Source organism: Pelodiscus sinensis, chromosome 6, assembly GCF_052426305.1.
Source record: "Pelodiscus sinensis isolate ZL-2025 chromosome 6, ASM5242630v1, whole genome shotgun sequence".
Taxonomy (NCBI): Eukaryota; Metazoa; Chordata; order Testudines; family Trionychidae; genus Pelodiscus; species Pelodiscus sinensis.
In genome coordinates this window covers 49,910,397-49,928,277 of record NC_143057.1, presented here as the reverse complement: position 1 = coordinate 49,928,277, position 17,881 = coordinate 49,910,397, and the positions used below count along the sequence as shown (strand labels likewise).

The 17,881-nt window shown below is 40.0% G+C and overlaps 1 protein-coding gene across 1 annotated transcript in view; it reads left to right on the top strand.

The window, feature by feature from the left end:
* SPTLC1 (serine palmitoyltransferase long chain base subunit 1) overlaps window positions 1-15,002 on the top strand; it is a 39,449-nt gene extending 24,447 nt beyond the window's left edge. Inside the window, exons 9-15 of the mRNA XM_006131877.5 lie at window positions 649-756; window positions 3,738-3,833; window positions 4,139-4,235; window positions 5,650-5,704; window positions 9,666-9,783; window positions 11,618-11,691; window positions 13,560-15,002. Coding sequence (XP_006131939.3) covers window positions 649-756; window positions 3,738-3,833; window positions 4,139-4,235; window positions 5,650-5,704; window positions 9,666-9,783; window positions 11,618-11,691; window positions 13,560-13,653 — 642 coding nt within the window. The 3' untranslated portion in view covers window positions 13,654-15,002. The remainder of the gene's footprint in view (window positions 1-648; window positions 757-3,737; window positions 3,834-4,138; window positions 4,236-5,649; window positions 5,705-9,665; window positions 9,784-11,617; window positions 11,692-13,559) is intronic.
* The last annotated feature ends 2,879 nt before the right edge of the window (window positions 15,003-17,881 follow it).

Sequence of the window (17,881 nt, the reverse complement as noted above, 5' to 3'; positions counted from 1 at the left end):
ACGTTTCTAAAATAGAATATTATCACTCTTTTTCTGTTAGCTACAAAGTGGATTTTTAGAACTGACTTTTTGAGTTCATAATCAGGCTCAGAATTTTGCAGTCTTATAATGTACATATCATAATTGTAAGCAGTGATACGTTTTTACGGAGTATTCCTGATAAGTTTAATATTCCTATTTTTTTTTTTTTAATTTTCATTTAAAAATTGAGGCTGGTCTCTTAAATATGAAAACAATATGCTTCTCTCCAAGGAGTACAATCTTAACTAAACATGAATAGCATGTATGCAACACTGTGCCCGATGGTAAAGGAGAGAATACTGTGAATATTTTACATAATATTTTAAAGTATTTTATAGCCTGTTTGTTAAAACGAAAAGAATAGGTCTCATTACTGGCATTTTAGATTTCCTATACTTAAAGTCTTTAAACAGTGGTAATGATGTGGCCAACTTAAAAAGCACAAAATAGCTGAGCAATCTAGTGGGATGAACAGTCTTGCATTAGTCAGAATACTTTAAGATATTCCACAGAATTTTCCATCTTTTCTATACCTACCTTATTTCTTTGCAAAGTATGCCTGTCTTGTATCATTTGTACTGTCATATTACTGTCTTGTATCATTTGTACTATTAAATGTATTTGCAGATAAAATTGAAATATAAATACAAAGTGAGGATTTTTTTGGAGGAAAGTCTTTCCTTTGGGGTACTTGGAGAACATGGACGAGGTGTTACAGAACACTTTGGAATAAATGTAAGTGCCAGGTCCGTGGGACCACTTTGTGTTGGCAAGAGTTGTAGACTGGAGCAAGTTCTGGTGCAAATTTTCTTTTATATTTTTGGCAGTGACAGTACTATACATTTTAAAAGTATTCATCTGTGAATGTTAAGAATCTTAAGTCAGTTTGTCTATCCAATTACTGTGCTGATCTTTTTGTTTAATAGACACAATCACTTAATTTTTTAGTTCAAATAACAGCCTTGGGGATTGGTGGAGTTGGCACTGTTCCCTTTTATGAGACCTCTTATCTGCCATTAACATTCACTTTGGATTTGAATTTTGCACAAAGTTCTCTGAAGAACAAATTACTTAAAGTCTTAAACTGGTTTTATATCTCATTAATAGCAGGAGAGGAGAGAGAAATAGTAAATGTTATATGCTATGTTTGTCCTATGAGGACATTGTACTTGGAGTAGGAATTGGAATACCTTAGACGCTGAAGCGTCTTCAAGCCAGTACTCCGCTAACACGTAGTAGCAGGCTCTTCAGTTAACATAGTAATGTGAGCTTATGTGACTGATAGAAGAGTTGTCTTAATTTTAAATGCAGTAGAATATATTTGCTCTAAACAATGTTATGTGGAAAACAAATGGCTTTTAAAATCAATCCCTCTTAATGAAAGATTTTTTTTTAAATACATAGATATTAAATGACCCCACATTACAGATGGGCACAACTTGTAACTTCTCCAAAGAAATTTGTATCCTGCTTTGTCTAGGTACCAATATCTCTGTGGTTTAGTCTGTACTCGAGCATGGTACACTTCAGAACACCAAGGCATGGACTAAAAAGAATCTTTTAAATTTAAAATGTAAGGTGCTGTGGCGCTGTCTCCACAGTAGAGGTTGATTTCTGCTGATCACCGATAATATAATCTGTCTAATTCACTTAGTTTGATTTACATAAATATTCCCCCCCTTCTCTCTTTCCTCCCCCCCCCCCCCCCCCAAGATAAATTAAGTCCTTCAATTGGGGTCCAGGCACTTTTTTTACTTTACCTACATCACCATAAACTCAATTTTACATGAACACAAATATTCTGATGGAGAAGGCCTCAAATCCTTTTCCATCTGCTGTGCCCTCATTCCCCTTCAGTAGGACACAGAATGATTTTCATAAGGAGTCAGACTTTCTATTGCAGGGATCTCCAGTCTTTTTGAGCCCGAGATCACTTTGAATTTAAATGCAATCCAAGATCTACGTCAAATATAAATACCCTTGCCCCGCCTCTTCTCCAAGGCCCTGCCCCTGCTCACTCCATCCTCCCTCACTTTCATCAGTGTGAGGGCACAGGGTTGGGGTGCAGGCTCTGGTCTTGAATTAAGGCATCTGGAGTGTGAGGGGGGCTCTGAGCTGCTCTTGGGACAGGCCGTTGGGATGCTGGAGAGCGTTCTAGCTGCAGGCTCTAGGATCGTATTTGAATGCGGAATGCTTGGGGATAGAGCAGGGGCTTGCGCTGTAGGAGGGGGTTAATGACCGGGGTAGGAGTTTAGGATGTGGACTCCAGCTGGGCACTGCTGGTGGCTCCTGGGTGGTGGTGCAGAAGGGCAAAGACAGGCTCACCCCTGTCCTGGCCCTGTACCACTCCCTAAAGTAGTCAGCAAACTCTATCCTAAGTCCTGTTGTGCCCCCTCTTTGCTCTCTGGAGAGAGGATGCAGAGTGGGAGGGAGCACCTTGACCTCAGCACCCCTCCTCTCTCTCCCCTGCCCTGCACAGAAAGCAGGAGGCTCCCTGGGGGAGGGGCAGCTCCAAAGCGAAGGGCAAAAGGTGCACAGCAGTGGGAGGAGGGGGCAGCTGAAGTGCCAGCACTTGATGGCCTCTTGGCCAAAGTAATCAAGATCACCTGTCAGGCTTCAAGATCTGATCTATCGGTAGATCCCAATCTACTGGTTGGTGACCACTGTTCAATTGCTAAGTTGTAGCATAGCCCTGCTCATTGTTCTAGCGCTTCCCAGTGTTTGCAAATTCAGCAGGTTTCTTATGCTCTGGAACACTAGTTTGGCATGAACTGTATAGTGCAGCCACAAGGAGGTGGCCTTTTCATAAGCCATAGACCGGGGAAGAAAGAAAAGCATACATGGGATGCAGTGCTTCCTCAACAGAAGTGACTTTTGCAACCTTTTGAACATTGGTGATGTCCAGTTCTTCCACCTTCTGGCTGGCCTCTGGCATCCTTTTTTTCTCTGCTGATCTCTCCCTCCTCTGTCAGTGTCACCTTCCACGCTGCCATCTCTTCTCCTGCCTTTGTTGCCTGCTCATTTGCTCTAACTCATCCAACCCACATATTTGCAACAAAACAAATAAACACTCTGAAGAAACAAAGTGCAAGTGGGATTACCATGATGTTTGCCAAGCATCATTTGATTACTTGTATGTAAAGTCCCTTGGCCCAAGCTCAGTCTGTCAAGACTGACAGAAATAAAGCTCTGTGTTAAAGGTCATTTCTTACGTGCTGCATTGCACCCTTCACAAAAAAAGAGAACTTGTTTGAGTTAATGGGACAACTAGGTATTTCTAGGGCCTAAAGCTTGTTCCAGTTGAGCGTGTACTTAAATCACATTCAGTCCCATTGACTTTGTTGGGAAAAATCATATGCTTAAAATAAACTATGTACCAAAGTACTTCCCTGGATTGGGGCCTACAGATGCATACTTTGATTTTTACATGCTGCATATATTGCAATACCTGAAAACATAGAAGTGAAATAAAGAGTCCTTCTAAATATAGTTTTAAAGCTTCTTGTTTGTGTCAACTGTGTAAAAAAGTATGGCTGAATGTCCCAGTTTTAATTTGAAGCTATTTGGGGGCATGAATGTATATGGTAGCATGGTGTATTTTGCCCTATTAAGCCTGTTGGAATGGTAGATCATGCATTGTAATTTAGCTTGATTATAATTAAGCATCATTGTGCCTCCATCCACCTTATTCCTCTCTTGTAATTTATTAATGGCAGATTGACGATATAGATCTGATTAGTGCAAACATGGAGAATTCCTTAGCTTCTATTGGAGGATTTTGCTGTGGAAGATCTTTTGTTATTGACCATCAGGTATGCTGCTGCTTATTTTTAAATGAAATAGCAGGCTGAATTACTAAGAAATGACAGTGACTGGACTTTTGTTTACAAACTGAATCCTGACTTACATAGGGATTTAGAAGACCACTTCTTCAAACAGATTGTGTGGATGACTTAAAGAACCACTGTTGAATACTTAAGTGGAAAGTTATGATTTTTTTCCTTAATTTAAACCAAATGACTCAAAGATTTTTATTTATATAAATAATATAGCCATGGACAAGCAAAACTGATGATAACTTTCAGCTTTGTTTATAACTTTTCATTTTCTTTCTCAGCGATTGTCGGGTCAAGGTTACTGCTTTTCAGCCTCTCTGCCGCCTCTACTAGCTGCTGCTGCTATTGAAGCCCTTAATATCATGGAGGAGAATCCAGGTATTGTATTCTAAAAAATTAAATACTTTTGTAATGTGACAAATTATTAGTTCTGCTCAAAAGGAAAGCTGACGGAGCTCAAGATTAATGCCTGTGGGTGTAATTTCCTCCATTTTCATCCCCCGCCCTTTTAGTTGAGCACTTAGACTCATAGACTTTAAGGTCAGAAGGGACCATTATGATCATCTAGTCTGACCCCCTGCACAATGCAGGTCACAGAATCTCACCCCCCTCTCCTAGAATAATCCTTTCACCTTTCAGATATTGAAGTCCTCAAATGGTTTAAGGACCCCAACATGCAGAGAATCCTCCAGCAAGTGATCTGTGCCCCATACTACAGAGGAAGGTGAAAAACCTCCAGGGCCTCTGCCAATCTACACTGGAGGAAAATTCCTTCCCAACCCCAAATATGGAGATCAGCTGAACCCTGAGCATGTGGGCAGGACTCACTAGCCAGACACCCAGGAAAAAGTTCTCTATAGTAACTCCTATCATCCCACCATTGGCCTATTTGCCACTGATAGTGAAAGGTCAATTAGTTGTCAAAATCATGTTATCCGATCAAACCATCCCCTTCGTAAACCCATCTAGTTTAATCTTGAAGCCAGATAGGTCTTTTGCCCCCACTACTTCCTAGTGGCCTCCCTTTGTACCTGTTCCAGTTTGAATTCATCCTTCTTAAACGTGGGGGACCAGAACTACACACAGTATTCCAAATGAGGTCTCACCAATGCCTTGTATAATCGCACTAACACTTCCTCATTTGTTACCCTTTGATTTGTTCAGTCTCTTTGCTATTTTTCCCCATCTTACATTCATTATCTCCTTTTCACTCCTTCTCCCTTAAACATCTCTCCCATTCTCTCTTCCCATCATATCTCTTTCTCCCTCCCCTTTCCCCCCCCCCACCCTTCTTCCTTTTTTTACCATATGTGAAAAAGTGGAAATGGAAAGAGCCAGATGGGGGAGCTACTGAACACCCCATTAACATCTGTTTTGTACAAATAAATGGCCTACTCATTTCCCTCTTACTGTGTTGACCAGAATACAATGGGTAACTTCCACGGTAAGTTAAAGAAGAAAGTAGTATATAATTACCAAAGGTTGAAGCCGTTTTACCTCTGTTATATTCCTGCAACATGTAGTTTTTTGATTCTCCATGTTATGTCCTATAACTGGCTCTCAAGAAAACTTTCTAGAAGGAAACTACTCTTCTAGAATAGTAGAGTGTGGGGGGAAAACCCATGTCAGATCTTCAAACCCCGTCACTTCATTCTCTTAGGATTGAGGATAGTTATAAGGAAGTGTAAAGAGGATCAAAGTTTTGTACTAAATGTTTTAAATATTAAAAGTGTATTTGGGATTTATAGAGATATACAGCAAAAATATACCAAGGCTCTCTTCTTTTGTTTAGACATTTTTGAAACTTTACGGGAGAAATGCAAAAGAATTCACAAAGCTTTACAAAGGTAACTACTTGATTTTGATTTACTGTCAAATTGCTCAGCATTTTATAGGTCCATATTACAAAGTATCATGAATATAATATCCTCTGTAGTGACACTGAGGTTAATAAAGTAAATGTTCTAGATTCATTACTTATGTATTTATAGGCAATTGACTAATTTTCAGAATCATACCTGCTCCTATAGTTCCAATTGAATTTCTACATTGTCAGTTACTGCAGTAACTTAGAATTCAGTTGTAGTGCCCACTGATTTTTAGCAGTGGTCAAGCAATTACAATCTTTTTTTAATTTCATATAACGGTATTTGCTATATTTGTGGGGGAGGGGGAGTTTCTAATAGCCTTCTAGTGATTAGCCTTGTAATCTAGTGTGTGTGGTGTTTTTCCCTCTAATGGGTTCTGATAAAGAAATGAAGTCAGTTGCTGAAGGTTTTGAAGGTTTCCATTGAAAGGTGGTGATAAGTAATCCAGTACAGTCTGGTCTCCTTGAATTGTGTTTTCTCTGCCAATAACAATATTTGTGTGGTCTCTATCTAGTTGCTTGATGCATTTAAATTCTCTTACAACTAATTGTAAAGGAAGGGCACTAAATAATTGATTGAAACTTATAACTGGGATAAAAGACTGTAGTAGACATGTAACAGTGCTACTTTTCTGTAACTCTATTTTCAGGTATAATTGTAGGGTCCATAAACTTTTTACTTTAGGAATTTGAAGTGTAAGAGGCACAAACACACACTGCAAGCAGATTCACTCTGAAAGTTTTAATGTTACATAGATAAACTGTTGGTAACAAATCTCATTTAAAATAAGAACAGCCATACTCTGTCAGACCAAAGGCCTCTCAGACAAGTATCTTGTCTTCTGCCAGTGGCCAATTCCAGGTACCTGAGAGAGAATGAACAGAACAGGTGTTAATAAAGTGTGATCCACTCTCATTCCCAGCTTCTGGCAAAGAGGCTAGAGATGCTGTCCTTGCCCATCCTGACTAATAGCCATTGGTGGACCTATCTGCCACACATTTATCTAGAATTTTTTTTGAACCCTGTTTACTGTTTTGGCCTCCATAATATCCTTTAGCAAAGAATTTCACAGGTTAAATACATGGTATTGCCCATGTCTTTAATACTGTATGCAATTTTGTTGCTGTTCTGTAATTTTTGAGATTAGGCAACCAGATATAAGGGGATTGGAACATCCTCCATATGAAAAGAGTTTAAAAAGACAGGGACTGTTCTGCTTAGAGAAGAGAGATGACCAGTGTGGAGAGGATGGACTGAGAGTCTATAGAAACATTTAATGGTGCAGAGTGAACAGAAAAATGTTGTTTACTCCTTCAGATAATATAAGAACTGAGGCTCACCCAATGATATTAATGGGCAGCAAGTTCAAAACACAGAAGGAAATACTTTTTCACACACATACTATACAGCTGTAGAACTCATTGCCAGTGATTGGTGTAATGGCGAAAAGTATAACTGGGTTAAAAACTGGGTTCATGAAGGAAGCTCACTGCCGGGACCCCCTGCAGTCAGGGCTGCTGCAGTCAGGGATGTGGGTCAGCCTCTGCCTGTGGTGAGCCTGGGCCTGCTGTGGGCAGAAGCTGCTTCGTGGCAGCCTACCCTGCCTCCCTGCATCAGAGGCAGCAGTGCAGGGAGGGAAGGGCAGGTGGCACCATGGAGACCATGCTGTGGGGAACTGGCTTTTAAGCTGGCTCCCCCCAGCACTGGCTCCTGTTCCTCTTTTCCCCCCTTCCCCTGCCTTGGCTTATCGGGTAGCTGACTACTTGCTTACACCCCTACTTTCAATATTATGAATTTTTATCCTAAGTTTAAAAAAAAATTGGTGATAAAAGGTTGAAAATACCAAGGTTCTATAATTTAGTTGCTTCATTGGAAAAGTCTGGGGCAGGGGGATTTTAGTATTTTGTGCATGCTGGGGACTTTCAAATGTTACTTCACTTAACCAAAGCCTGCAAGAGAAGTATAGCCAGCTGTTTCATTTCACACACTGAGTGTCTATCCCTTTCTCTGACAAAGCTGTGCTGAAACTGACTTTCTTGCATTTCTTTTTGTTCATCCTTGGTTAAATGGCTGCTTGAGTCAGATTAGGGTTTATTTAACTAGAGTTGTAACTGACAACTTCAAATTAGACATCAATTTGGGATTTGCAAAGCAGCTTCTAAGGGATTTGCAAAGCAGCTTCTAGAAGTCTAGTGTATAGTCAATACAAAGCATTGTTGTCTCAGCAGAGTCACTGAGATTCAGAGTTTGAATTGGCAGGGATACAAAGGCTGTTTCCTGCTTTAAAATACATTAACTCTTACCCGTCCTCTTACTTCATCCCCTGTTTCCTTGAAGCTATTCATGAATGCTTTGCCTAATTTAAATTTAAATTACTTCATATTGTGTAACTAGCTACTGATGTCATTAGTATATTGATGCAGATTCTTTAAAATGTTATTAATAGCAAGTATTTAAGTTCAAGACAACATATTTGCTAGAAGAGAATATCTGGTGCAAGGAAACCTTTAAGGTGTATGGTACCATGTCTGACTGCAGTTTCTACCTGTTAATTTCTAGAATTGTCCTTCAGTGACCTGGAGTTACTGACTATGAACATATCTAACAACTGACGTCTGTCATCCTGTGTAGTCTGTTTGTGATTGACATTGTACATTGCCTAAGACTGTTTTTCAGGGATCCATATGTTGCTATGTATTCTTCCCCATGATTTCTAGAGTCAGCATTCTAATATTTAAACATGCAGTTAAAGAGCAAGTGACTTTTTTTAGAAGCAACTTCAGAATTTATATCTATAGAATACCAATTTTGAGTGCAGTTTTATTGTTGCAAAAAATGGAAGGCCAGTTTAAGTTTCCTTTAAAACAGAGCTCTAAATTCGTAGAACTTTGTGGAAATGCAAGGCACGCTTCAAACCTTAAAATATTTTTCCATGATTCATTATGTGGCACACTGTTCTTTCCATGGATTTGACAACTTGTGTGTTTTTTCTGAAGAGAGCCTATCTTTGTGCTTTCTTTTTTTATAGGGAACTAATATGGGGATAAAAAAATCCTTCATATTTACAATGGATTGTATAACGCACAATCTGCCAATGCTAGGAAATCTAAATTAAGCTGACACGAGCAGCATAGTGCATGAATGTGATAAGCTGTTAATATTTGGAAACAAAGAATTGGGATTTTTCATTTTGTCTCCTACTGTATTGATTACTTTTCTTGATAGGGAATTTACAGTTCTTCATAAGAGAAGGTTATTTCCCCTCTTAACTTCCCTACTGATTCTTAATTATGATTGGTGTGTCTAGGTGTTGTCTTTTATTGGTAAAATATATTGTGCTTAAGTCTTGCCTCAAGGTGTGTGGTTTTTAAAGAATCAGCCTTACAAATCAAGGAATGAACTGTTAGGTTTGTGTATTACAATCTCACATTTCTTAAGGAAAGGAATTCAACTTATATGAAGCCTTATTTAAAAATTAACATTGGCTATGGCAGACAACTGATTCCCCACTTGTGTTGTAAATATTCTGTTAGAGCAGAACAGCTAAATCAGAGAAAATTAGATAGGTATTGCATAAAGCAACAAATCTATTTTACCCAAATTCACATGGTGTAAGCATCCTTTGAGAAGGAAACAATGTGCAATAGGGTTGTTGGATTTGTTCAATAATTAGCTGCTGCTCACGAGTAACTTGTGGCTGCATAGTTGAAATTTTGTTGTGGTTGCTGGTATATAGAAGCTCAAAGGCATAAAGTTTTGTTTGCATGCAAATTTCTCTTGTAACACATACTCCCAATGTAAAACAATTTAGAAAGTGTTTTCCTGAAATACTGCCAAAAAATGGGCAAGCCTTTAAATAGCTTTGTTTTGTGTTTACACCATTTTGTTTGTATACCTTGCTGTTTTATTCTGATCACTGAAACTATTTGACTTGTTTCAGGATCTCTGGTCTAATAGTTGTGGGGGAGTCATTTTCTCCAGCATTACACCTTCAGTTGGAAGAGACCAGTGGCTCTCGAGAGAATGATATGAAGTTACTCAAGAGAATTGTAGATTATGTAAGTGTCCTTTTTTAAAATTAAAGCATCTATACTCTTTAAGTATTAGCAAAGCAATAATTCTGTGCAAAGCCATGGCATGGTAGTTGGTTGAATTATTGGTTTGACCTGGAGTTTTCCAGACCCCCTTTTGGGAAATAGCAATTGAATAAGGAGAACAGCAGGTGCCTGTTCACTTTTTGAAGATGTGAGATGGTATTGTAGAGGAAAAGAGATTTTAAAAAAAATCACAGGAGTAAGGTTGGGAAAATAACTTGAGCAGGAGGAAACATCCAACTAAAAACAAGGGATGTGGGAGTATGATTCTGTAAACAGTTAACCGATAAACCTTTCTTTCTCCAAGTGCATCCCTTGACCACTTACCAGATTCTTGAAGTGGCCCCCATTAAAAATGATTGCCCACTCCAATGTATATATGAATGGATTAGAAAGGACTTTTCTGAGACGTCTAAAAACTAAGTTATTCTTTATGAGCAGACTTCTGTTGCTCTATTGAAGCATTTGAACTTCTGTTTTGTTTTTTTTAAGTGTGGTATTTTTACCGGATGGAATTTTACATGAGTCCATGAGCATATTATTATTATTTTGCAGGTTGTTACAAAGTTTAGCACTTAAAGCACAATACTCCCTGTATGGCCCTGAGAATGTAACATGGGCTGCAGCTGTGTGTTGATGGGCTGCAAGTGGCCCAAGAGTGCAAGTTAGAGAACCAGTGTTACAGTGATTCTCAAGACCTCTTATGTGAGAGGTGTGTGTGAAAGATGAGTGCATCTTGTGCATTTGGGACATCGGGAAGGGGGGGGGGATAACAGTACTTGCTTTGTGTTTGAGCTCCTCTAAATTTGAAAATGTAACTCTAATAGGTGCTCTTCTGTTTAAGAAATCTTTTAAATGTAGTCATTCACATCCATAGTTTTCTGTATGGGCTCAATAACTGCTTACATTGGTGATTTTAGTCCATGAGATCCTTCTTACTAAAGAACAAGATAATACTCATGGTATATAACCTACAATAACTCTTTATTCCATAGGTAACTGCAGTCTTTTTTTTCTTTATTAGCATAGCTACAAATGTTAAGTCCTAAAGTTAATCCATCCTCTGTCTTAAATCTATCCACAGTATCCGTATTGACTTCATCAGCAATGATTTCTATAGACAGGGATACTAGATAGTGATGTATAGTCAGTGTGTATTAATCAAGGTCAACAATTTGTGAAGCATCCATAGAAGCAAAGCAGAAATACTCAATAGACATAGTTGGATGATTTTACTGATATTTAAAATAAAAAGGACTACTATGTAGTTGGTGTAATCCTATTTTAAGTAACATTTTAGCTGAACTTGCAGACAAGTGTGAAATTAAAGAAGCCTATTCTTAGCCTTCTCTATTTAGGAACTCCTACTGACTTAACGTATGAAATACCTAGGAGAGTGGTCCTTTTACTCCATTTCAGACCCCCTCTGAAAATCAACTGAACCACTCCAAAATGCTGGTAATAAGATGCAGAAGGAAACGTCATACCTGCCCCAGTATGTCTCTTCTAGGATAACACAACCACCTACTGTAGAAACTCATTTGAGTTTTTAAAAAGTTTTAAACTTTTAAAGGATGCATTTATGCGCTGGAGTGTTGTCTAATGGCAACTAATTAGGGAAATGCTAGTACTTCGGATACAGGACTTGCCATTGGTTTTGATGTGTTCTTTTCTCTGTGCTGTACAAGATTTTGCCATGTTTGTCTAGCAGACATTAAATAACCGTTGTTCATAGAATGTAATACTAGTGTGGTATTGAAGTTGCCAGTTACTTAACTGTTTGTTTATATGTCTGCAGTGTATGAATAGAGGTATTGCATTAACTCAAGCCTGTTATCTGGAAAAAGAAGAGAAATGTCTTCCACCACCTAGGTGAGCAAAAATCAGAAACCTCTGTTTTTATCCCTCTTGCATGAGGAAAACCTCCTAAATGTTTTTATAAACAAAGTGTCTGCTTTTGGCCTTCTTAATAGCTTGCCAGGTGAAGAATGAGAAATATCATGCTTACAATAAACTTTTAATGGATATTACGGCTTATGGTGTCTCGAAAAAATAACCTGTGTGTCAAGATAAAGTAAATCTTCATTGTCAGCAGAGTAGTATTGCTTTCACTGCTACCCTGGCAGGCTTTTATAAGATGCCCATTGAACTTGAAAGTACAGTAGACTTCCGATAATCCGGTACCTTTCGGACCTAGGTGGTGCCGGATTATCGGATATGCCGGATTATTGGGAGGTACTCTAGCGAGGGGCTGTGACGGGTCTGCTGGGACCCGCACTGCGTCCGGGAGGTGGGCGGGGAACGGTGTGGCGAGGGGCGAACCCTCCGCCATTTTGCAGGAAGGCAGGGGAAGCCTCATATCACTGCCAAGACTTTCTGGGAGGGGGAACGGGCTCCCCAGCTCCCAGAGTGCAGCAGTTAGCGCCAAGCACCCCTCCACTCGCCCGGCAGCACCCCAGCTGCTCTGCTCCGCGCCACTTCCCCAAGTCCTCCGCTGCCACTGACGAGCGGTGGACTTGGAGAAGCTTCAGAGCAGAGCTGGGGTGCTGCGGGTTGGTCTCACAGCACCGCCCTTCACCCCCCTGCTCGGCGATAACTGCTGCAGTCTGGGGGGTGGGGAGCCCGCTTCCCTCACGGAAACTCTCGGCGGCAGCTTCCCCCGCCTTCCTGCAAAACAGCAGAGGGTTTGCCCTTCACTGCGCTGTTCCCCACCCACCCAACCGGCCGGTCACAGTGCGGATCCCGGAAGACCCATCACAGGGGTATAATCCCTTTCCCCTCTTCTCCCCTTCCCTTTCCCAGCCGCGAGCGCCCATGGGGCTCACAGCAGCTCCAATTGTCCGGGTGGCCGGCGCATTTCCGGGTTCCAGTTGGTGCCAGACTATCGGGAGTGCCGGACCACTGAATGCTGGACAATTGGCGTTTTACTGTATTTCTAAATGTGGGAATAAGATGGTGCTCTCAGTGCCTAATTCAAAAGAGATAATATGACTGTTTGCTTTGCTAAAGAATCATTGCTTCACAAATCTGTTATGTACCTTATCATTTGTGCTTGAGTTTATGGCCCAACAGTTGTACATTAAACCAAATTTTCTAAACTGTTTGATTTTGATTTAACTAAAAGTTAAGAAAAACAGGTGCTTGCTACAAGTTGAGAGGAAAAAAATACTTGTAACCCCAAACATCGGTGATAAGTATTCCAGAGAGCAAAGTAGATAAAAGTTCTTCAAAACTAAAACATCTGAATGGGGAAAATGGGCAAAACCACACTGTTGCTATGCATGATCTCCATGTAACCGATTAGAAGGATGTTCTTTATATAAAAGAAGTAGCTATCTACATAGCATGAAATGTATCAAATAGGACAAGGGATTAGATATGAGAATGCACAAATATATGGGTTACATAAGTGCTAAAAATAAAGCAATGCTGGACGCACTCCTCCCCCCCCCCCACCTCAACATCAAAGCAGTGTGGACCTAGTAATGAAAGGAGCAGCCTTTCTGCACCCCATGATCAGGTAACTAATCACTGCCCTTTTCTTTTGTTTGAGGAATGCATTTATAATGTGTTTTTAATTAAGGTGGTAGGATATTCTCAAACTGAGGTTTAAAGATTGATTAAGTTTGTTAAATTGGTGTGAAACTTTTCACCCAATAATTCTGATATTCCTTTGTTTCTCCTATGCTAGTTTTAATGTATGTGTCATTACAAGAGCCTACTCTTGTGTTTTTTTTCAGTATTCGAGTAGTGGTAACAGTGGAACAAACAGAAGAAGAATTGGATAAAGCTGCATCGATCATCAGGGAAGCTGCACAGTCTGTACTGAATTAAACTGCTGATTTAGATACTTGTATCCTGACATTATGAATTTTTTTTCCACTGTATGTGATGTCTTGGCTTCCACTCCAAAAGTTCCAGCTATTTATGGCTCATCCATTGATGGAATTGAAAGCTTGATGATTAACATGGTCATGCCAGAATCATGTAGATCTAGTAAGGGGAAGAAAGATGAATTTGAGTTACTAAATAATATGCACCATATGTAAAGAGTGTAAACTCTACTTAATAGTACTGCTGCTTTTTTTTTAAATTGAGTATCATTGTTGCACAGCAGTACTTTATATTGATTTCCCCAACTTTTTCGTAAAGGCCTTAAACTTTTGTCAATCCCCTGAAAAATTAGAGTCCATTTCCCTGAAACTGCTGAGCATTATGAGAATGTAGGAATTTTTAATATAACCTCAAAGTAAATTTAATTTTGTTGAAAATATTACCTCTTTCAAGATATTTTTAATATATTTAAAAGCTATATAGTTAATGTATTAAGGAATTCTTGGTTTTGATCTATACTAAGTAAGTATTTTTATTAAAATAAATAAGTACATCCTATATTTATATTAAAAAAAAAAAAAAAACTTGCTTTGGTTAACCATTCCTTGAAACCAGTTCTTAATCTTTACCCCTACACTAATCTACTTTTCCAAAAGAGACCTTCAGATGAAATACAGTGTGAGTAATGCATTGAATCTGTAAGCACATATTGATTTGACCGTTATGGATGAGGTTTTTCTTACTCAAATTTGCTACTGTTTCATATATTGTGTACAGTCAAATAAGCTAAAGACTAGTTTAAAAAGATCTAAGGAGAGATTTTTAATGACAAGGGGGGGAAAGTAACCAAAATTTTTATCACTACAACCGCTATGTGGAAGTTCTGATGCACAATATCTAAATTATGCTATTGGTTGACTACTCATTAGCTATAGTGATTTCCCCCCTCTTCCCCCCAAAAAAAATCCTTAAATAATTTGAGGTGTACAAGTCCCATTGAAATACAGCTGAATTTATATACTTCTCCTAGAATCTTTTGAAAACTTATAGCTTAAGGTCACGTGCAGGTTCGTAATAAACACAGGTGAAGGTACAGACATAACATCAATCACTTGGAAAACAAACTAAAAGGATGACATAATTTATTATAACTTTTTATAACGTGAACCATTCCTGTGTACTCCAGGACTTTTTAGACTAATTGTGTTTGAAAATACTTCCTTTGTATTCTTCCTGTTCTGTGTTCTGGATTGTTTTATAATGTCTCTTTGGTTGCTGCTACAAAGACTACAGTGCTATATTTGGGAAAGAATTTTGTTTAAATAAAATTAAACCTATTTGATTCAAAACCTCATGTATCACAGTTGAATTACTATTTGTGTACGTTGAATGTTTTAGATAACATGCTTGTCAGATTTTTTTCAGTGAATCGTAAGATTGTGCCTTTCCAAGTTAGTCCAGATATTTTAGGGTACGTCTAGACTACATGCCTCTGTCGCCAGAGGCATGTAGATTAGGGTACCGGACATAGTAAAATGAAGCGGCGATTTAAATAATCGCCGCTTCATTTTACTATGTCCGGTACCCTAATCTACATGCCTCTGTCGCCAGAGGCATGTAGTCTAGACGTACCCTTAGTTGCACTCAGGTATATACCACTGAAGTCTTCTGGTGATTGTGTTCTACTTGGAATATTTTTGTAGTCAGAGCCCTACTTCTTCAGGTGTTGACTGTATATTGCCAAAACACTGATTCAGAAAAAGGGCAAATTCTCCCCTTTGACTACTGGCCTTGGGTTACAGCAAAATGTGATGACATCTCCTTTTTAAATCATTATAACATGGAAAGGTAGCTCACAGACATGTGAATGGAACATGCGTTTAGAACAGTACCTGTGTGCTCCTAACAGTAAATTACCACAGGGTGAAAACACTGTGCTAAGTAACTTAATCAAAAAATGCTGCTTGTCAGTCTACAGCATTAGACCCTAAACTTTTGTGATGCTCAGCTCCTGCATCCTATCTTAACTGCTGAACAAATTTATTTTGAATAAGGGAAAACTTGCAAATAAGAAGCGATTAACTGATTGATTAGATAATTTATGCTTATGCAGTTCACATGCCATTTGGTGTGGTCATATGAACAATTTATTCAGTAATTAAATTTGGGCTTGAGTTGATGGTTGTATACAGGCAGTCCCCGACTTACGTGGATCCGACTTATGTCGGATCCGCACTTACGAACGGGGCTTTTCTCGCCCCGGAGTTCACGGGCGGCGGGTCACCACCCATGTCCTCCGGGGGCGAGAAAAGCTTCTCCTGGTCTGCTGGGGGGGTCCAGCAAAGCCGCTGGACCTCCTCCTTTCTCCCCCCCCCCCCCCCCCCCAGCAGACCAGGGACACCCGAGCAAAGCCGCTGCCTGGGCAGCTTTACGAGCAAAGCTGCCCAGGCGGCGGCTTTGCTCGGGTGTCCCTGGTCTGCTGGGGGGAGGGGGAGTCCAGCGGCTTTGCTGGACCCCCCCCTCCCCCCCAGCAGACCAGGGGGACAGGAGCAAAGCTGCCCAGGCGGCGGGAGTCCCGCTGCCTGGGTGGCTTTGCTCCTGTCTCCCTGGTCTGCTGGGGGGAGGAGGGGGCGCACTAGCAGACCAGGCTTTTGTTGCGGGATGCCTTGGGTAGAGCAGCTGGGGTGCTGCCGGGTTGGTCCTGTGGGAACCTACCAGGCAGCGCCCCAGCTGTTCTGTCCCAGGCTCCAGATTCTCCCGCTGTTGAAACTGATCAGGCTGATTCCAGGAAGCTGGGGGCAGAGCAACTCTGCCTCCGGCTTCCTGTAGTCAGCCTCTGGTCAGTTTCAGCAGCAGCGGCTGAATCTGGAGCCAGTTCCGACTTACTTACAAATTCAACTTAAGAACAAACCTATAGTCCCTATCTTGTACGTAACCCAGGGACTGCCTGTATTTATATTGTGAACTCAGACTGATTCACTTGTTCATGTATACATACTGCAGCTAGTGTGAATATAAATACCTGTGTAGCTGTGAGAGCACAAGTGGTGTCAGCAAAGGCATGGCTTAGCTGTGCCAAGTTAGCACCCTTTCCTTTCAGGCAGGCTTGTTATGGACATGCCTTGGCAGTTTTGCTGCTACCTATGCTATGAAGGCTACATTGCTGTTTATACTTGAGCTAGCATTAACATGTATACACAAGCCAGAGAACCATGCCTTTAGCTCTTACTGTAGATGTAGCCTATTATCACAAGCATTTCGCATCTCTTCTCTCAAGTGACCTTTTTCTAAGGTATCACATCATCCAGTATACATACTTCCACTGTATATCTGAAGTGTCCATCAGTGGGGAAACAAGCTTGTAACTTCACTGTCCCTTATTTGCTCCCTCTTTACTCAGTGCATGTGCTGTACCTTCTGTTGTGTGGTCAGACTACTGTAGAAAGTTTCTGCACTTACGTAGCAAGGTCAACATCCACCTTTTACGCAGTCCTTTCAAAGAAAACTATTGGATCAGAAGAGGGTGAATCCCTGTGTTTGTGTTACAAAGGAAATCAATTTTATAAACAGCATTTTAGCACGCTGTATGTCTTAGCACACTTTTAGGACTGACATTATTTGCTGCTGGCAATAAGAGTAGTAACTAAGTTCTCTGCTGTTACAAACTGTCACACGTGACGATAAAGCTTTCTTATTTGTATTACAGTAGCACCTAACTGCTGAAGACACCTTTGTGCTATGTACTAGACAAACAGTAAAAGACTCTGAAGAGTTCACAATCTAAATAGGCATAGCTATGTGGAAGGGAGTATTATCCCCACTTTCAAGATTGGAACTGAGGCACAAACTAATTCTGTGTGCCCAGGCTCTCAGAACATCTGAAATAGAACCCAGTTATAAGCATCCTACCTTCCAAATCTCTCTGGCAGAGGACCAGAATAAGAGGCCTTTCTACTGTATAACAAGCTGGACCTAAATTTTATACCATTGTGGGAACACATTCTTAATTTAAATGTGCAAATTAACAAACAGCATTTAATTTCATCCTGCCACAAGGCTTTTAGTTTTCAGTGTGTCATTCTTGCATTCACACAACTGAATTATTAGTTTTGTTTTGTTGAGGTGAAGTTAAGTATGTGAGGCATTTGACACCTAATGCAGTACAGGAAATGGTTTGGGAGTGCAGAATAAACATATTAATAGAACACTGACCAATGCTAAAATATTA